The sequence below is a fragment of the Populus euphratica genome, unplaced genomic scaffold (genome assembly GCF_000495115.2).
Source record: "Populus euphratica unplaced genomic scaffold, PopEup_1.0 scaffold2024.1, whole genome shotgun sequence".
Taxonomy (NCBI): domain Eukaryota; kingdom Viridiplantae; phylum Streptophyta; class Magnoliopsida; order Malpighiales; family Salicaceae; genus Populus; species Populus euphratica.
This window is the reverse complement of record NW_011501848.1, coordinates 21421-26277: the sequence shown is the minus strand read 5'-3', so window position 1 is coordinate 26277 and position 4857 is coordinate 21421. Positions and strand designations below refer to the sequence as shown.

Below are 4857 nucleotides of genomic sequence, written 5' to 3'. Positions count from 1 at the left end.
GACGGTGTGAAAGCGGCCGGCAGCTGGCGGCTGGCGGCTGATCGGTTGGTGGTTGGACGGTGACAGCTGGTGGCTGCCTTCCTTGACCTTCTGGATTGAGTTTACTTCAACAGGTTTGACGAATAAATCTGGACAAGCAGCCAGAACTCTCCATAATTCAAAGCAAAAGCTGCTAAGGTGAGCACCAGCTTGGCATCCCAGGAAAAGCGTTCTAGCGTGTTGAAAAGTGAGACAGTTGTTGCGTGGGCATCTGTCCCACCCAGTACCTCGTAGGGAGTCTGCCTAAAAATTAAAAACGCGAAATATTGAAAATTGTCATTGATTCTTTAGGTCAATGCCTATATATCATATATAGCTTGTTAGCATGTTGAAAAGTGATACAGTTGTTCCGCAGGCATCTGGCCCATCCAGTTCCTTGTAGGCATTCTGCAGAAAAAAACCAAGGCCGAAAAATTTCAATTGATTCTTTAGATTAATGCCTATATATCATAGCATCAAAATTGAAATATATTGTATAACCTTTATGGAACTTACGTGTTTTAATGTATACGACAGTTGATCGATCGCTATGCAAACAGAATTGATTTGTTGAGTCTTGTCCTCCACTTCAGCATGGTCTTGGGAAGTCTGCATTGTCAGACGTGATCAGAGTAACATAAATGAACAAAAAATAATAGAGTTAAGTTGATATTCAAGTTAATTTCCAAGGATGAGTTTAGTTTAGTACTATACCGTTAGAGAGGTATCGATTTGCTGGGTAGCACGTTTGAGGATGTCTTCAACTAGATGGAGATATGGTTTGACATCAACCTCTAGGCCATCAGGAGCATGAGTTCTTTCAATTTCTTTCATCAACACATTGTCATTGAACATTGTTAGCATGCTGCCGCGGTCACTCTTGATCAGTTGCTGGCTAGCATTAAAACCTTGGGCAGGGTGCCTGAGGGGAAGGCCTGATGCCATGGGGATCAGCTAATTGAAAGCAATTAATGGATTCTTTGGGTTATGGGGAAGAAGTAGAGAAGATTGGCTTGTGTGTCTTTGTTCCATATCTGGCATGCCTATTTATACTATTAGAAATGGAATAAAGCTCAATTGAATCAACTTCCTTACTTCCATGTTAATCAAAATATTAGGGACGTTAAAGGGAAGGCTATACTTTTGTGGTCCCTACGTCTACCCCTCTTCCTCATTACTTTATATAATATGGATTTTACCCTACAAATCTGATTCAACACTCCATTACAATGATATGTTTGGAACCTTTTCTTCTTTTTGTATTGTCTAGCAAGTTGGGAACTCAATCCCAAAGTCCATATTTATAATAACTAATTAAAATCTTAATTTTTTCAATTTAAATATTTTTAATATTTTTTGGATTGTTTTGATATGCTAATATAAAAAATAAATTTTAAAATATTAAAAATATTATTTTATTATATTTTTAAATGAAAAACACTTTGAAAAACAACATCTTACACTCTTAAATAACCCTTAATACTAAAATATCATTCTATTTAAAATTTATTTTAAGATTATGATTTCAATTTTAGTTAATAAAAAATTTAAAATAAAAGGTTGATATAATAATCTATTAGATTAATATCCAGTGGATTGATTTATACTAAATAATTTATAAATATTTTAGTGAATATTATATTATGTGTTTTATTTAATAAAAAAATATATTTTTTGTTGAGAAATATTGCATATAATATACTTGCACCAACCCCAAATTAAAAGCTAGGGAGTGATTAAGGAGATTTTCTTTTGAATTGATATTTCTTCTATGGAATTAATATTTAAAATGATTTATTTTTTTGAATATACTAAATCGAGATGGGATCATCGATAAATAATCAGACGCTGGTTAAGCTTATTCTAATATTAGATGCTGCCAACACTACATAAGATAAACGTAATTATCCAGTTGTCGAGTCCATGCAAGATCCCACGACGAGGAATATATATAATAACTAATAATTTGTTGTGTTTAATTGGATGGAAGAAATCCTAGTCGAACAAAGAGCACTCATCATCGTCAACAGATTCTAGTAGGAGCTGTGGGCTCACAGAATTTTCTTCTTTTCCAAGAGACAGAGCGAACGAAACAAAGTATGAAATGATTCCTTGCTTTTATGGAGTAAAACTAAACAATTGATTTGACAAAAATGCAAATCTAGCAAGGACGAAACAAAATATACTTGGAACAATTTCTGTATAAAAGGCAACGTATTTGGGCTCCACAAGGGCATGAAAACAACTGATTCTAATTTCCTCGCGCAATTATTAAAGAAGGATTCGAGAGAAACTTTTTTTTTTTCTGGGAAATTGAATGGATAACTATTCTTTTCTAAAACAAATATTCAAGGGATCAATTACAAGAATTTGTCTCGTTGTTTGGGATTAAATCTTGCAATATGATTGAGTATCTACTTAATTAGGAGTATAATGATTTTAGTCAGAAGAGTCTAATAGGTTTATGAAGTTTCATCAACCTTACGAGGGTTTTTACTGCTCATACAACCTCGCAGAATTCAACCTTACAAACAAAGAATTCAAACATCTCAAATACTAGTCAGAATATAAACACTAAATCACGCCATGAATTTAGCACAGCATCCAAGAAAATCCAGAGTCCAAAAAGTGTGGAAACCATACGAATATCGTAAACGATTTAATGCATCATCGATCAACAAAATCCAAAAATTGTGCAAAACCATTTTAAATTCATCATCAACAAAACAAAACTTACTGTATTTTTAACATCTTTCCCCTTTCTTTCTTGTCATCAAAAGAAATCGAAGTGCCAAAAACAATGCACACAAATATCCAATTGTTTGACGTCTCTCTTTTAATTCTCTCGTCACTTCACTAGCAATCGGGATCCGCCAGATAGAAGAATAAAAGAGAAAAAAGAAAAAGAAAGTGAAAGATATTGTCCTTCGGTAACATATTAATATGTATAAATTTTAATAATAACAATTAAATAAAAATAAGATAACAATATGTGTGATTAAGAATAAATATAAACCGGTTTATATAAAGATTATCAACAAACATAGAGAATTAAATAAAGAAATCAATCAATAAATTCATAATAGAAAGCAAGTGAAAGCTTAGTTTTTAATAATTTATTTTAGTATAAATTATATAAATTTTTATGTTTTACGTGATAACACAAATTAAAATGATTTCACATACATTACATTACATGCATTATAGAATTGATATATATTAAGTAGATTCAAGATTTATTAGGCTTAAAACTATTAAAACTGGATTTTAAATTAAATTGGACGACCGCTTGGCCAATGACATCCGAGAGAGATGATTGTCGAGTCCATGCAAGATCCCACGACGAGGAATATATATAATAACTAATAATTTGTTGTGTTTAATTGGATGGAAGAAATCCTAGTCGAACAAAGAGCACTCATCATCGTCAACAGATTCTAGTAGGAGCTGTGGGCTCACAGAATTTTCTTCTTTTCCAAGAGACAGAGCGAACGAAACAAAGTATGAAATGATTCCTTGCTTTTATGGAGTAAAACTAAACAATTGATTTGACAAAAATGCAAATCTAGCAAGGACGAAACAAAATATACTTGGAACAATTTCTGTATAAAAGGCAACGTATTTGGGCTCCACAAGGGCATGAAAACAACTGATTCTAATTTCCTCGCGCAATTATTAAAGAAGGATTCGAGAGAAACTTTTTTTTTTTGGGAAATTGAATGGATAACTATTCTTTTCTAAAACAAATATTTAAGGGATCAATTACAAGAATTTGTCTCATTGTTTGGGATTAAATCTTGCAATATGATTGAGTATTTACTAAAATAGGAGTATAATGATTTTAGTCAAAAGAGTCTAATAGGTTGATGAAGTCTCATCAACCTTACGAGGGTTTTTACTGCTCATACAACCTCGCAGAATTCAACCTTACAAACAAAGAATTCAAACATCTCAAATACTAGTCAGAATATAAACACTAAATCACGCCATGAATTTAGCACAGCATCCAAGAAAATCCAGAGTCCAAAAAGTGTGGAAACCATACGAATATCGTAAACGATTTAATGCATCATCGATCAACTAAAATCCAAAAATTGTGAAAACCATTTTAAATTCATCATCAACAAAACTTACTGTATTTTTAACATCTTTCCCCTTTCTTTCTTGTCATCAAAAGAAATCGAAGTGCCAAAAACAATGCACACAAATATCCAATTGTTTGACGTCTCTCTTTTAATTCTCTCGTCACTTCACTAGCAATCGGGATCCGCCAGATAGAAGAATAAAAGAGAAAAAAGAAAAAGAAAGTGAAAGATATTGTCCTTCGGTAACATATTAATATGTATAAATTTTAATAATAACAATTAAATAAAAATAAGATAACAATATGTGTGATTAAGAATAAATATAAACCGGTTTATATAAAGATTATCAACAAACATAGAGAATTAAATAAAGAAATCAATCAATAAATTCATAATAGAAAGCAAGTGAAAGCTTAGTTTTTAATAATTTATTTTAGTATAAATTATATAAATTTTTATGTTTTACGTGATAACACAAATTAAAATGATTTCACATACATTACATTACATGCATTATAGAATTGATATATATTAAGTAGATTCAAGATTTATTAGGCTTAAAACTATTAAAACTGGATTTTAAATTAAATTGGTCGACCGCTTGGCCAATGACATCCGAGAGAGATGATTGACACTACCAAAAGATTAATGTCTTCTTCCAAGTGCAAGAATATTGAAGTAATAAATAATCGGGCAAGACTAGAGTCAAACCATAGGAAGGTTAATTGTATAAATTATAAACAACAACAACAAC

General features: G+C 31.6%; 2 protein-coding genes and 1 long non-coding RNA gene across 3 annotated transcripts in view; 1 reads left to right on the top strand and 2 right to left on the bottom strand.

Moving 5' to 3' along the window:
- The window catches only part of LOC105118522 (uncharacterized), a 25203-nt gene that overhangs the window by 2205 nt on the left and 18141 nt on the right, over nt 1–4857 (bottom strand). The window lies entirely within an intron of this gene.
- Nucleotides 1–4857, top strand: part of LOC105118521 (uncharacterized) — a 22375-nt gene that overhangs the window by 2181 nt on the left and 15337 nt on the right. The gene's annotated exons all lie outside the window — the stretch shown is intronic.
- LOC105118520 (uncharacterized) lies at nt 7–1082 on the bottom strand. The gene is made up of 4 exons (XM_011016497.1): nt 733–1082; nt 535–627; nt 382–426; nt 7–278 (listed from the first exon to the last, which is right to left on the bottom strand). Exons 1-4 carry the CDS (start codon nt 961–963, stop codon nt 102–104), a joined length of 546 nt encoding a protein of 181 aa, XP_011014799.1. The 5' UTR covers nt 964–1082; the 3' UTR covers nt 7–101.

Coding starts and splice junctions, on each gene's coding strand:
- LOC105118520 (XM_011016497.1), bottom strand. CDS start 963: ATGGCATCAGGCCTTCCCCTCAGGCACCCTGCCCAAGGTTTTAATGCT. Junction 628..732: donor AAATCGATACCTCTCTAACG/GTATAGTACTAA, acceptor CTGACAATGCAG/ACTTCCCAAGACCATGCTGA. Junction 427..534: donor TGTCGTATACATTAAAACAC/GTAAGTTCCATA, acceptor TTTTTTCTGCAG/AATGCCTACAAGGAACTGGA.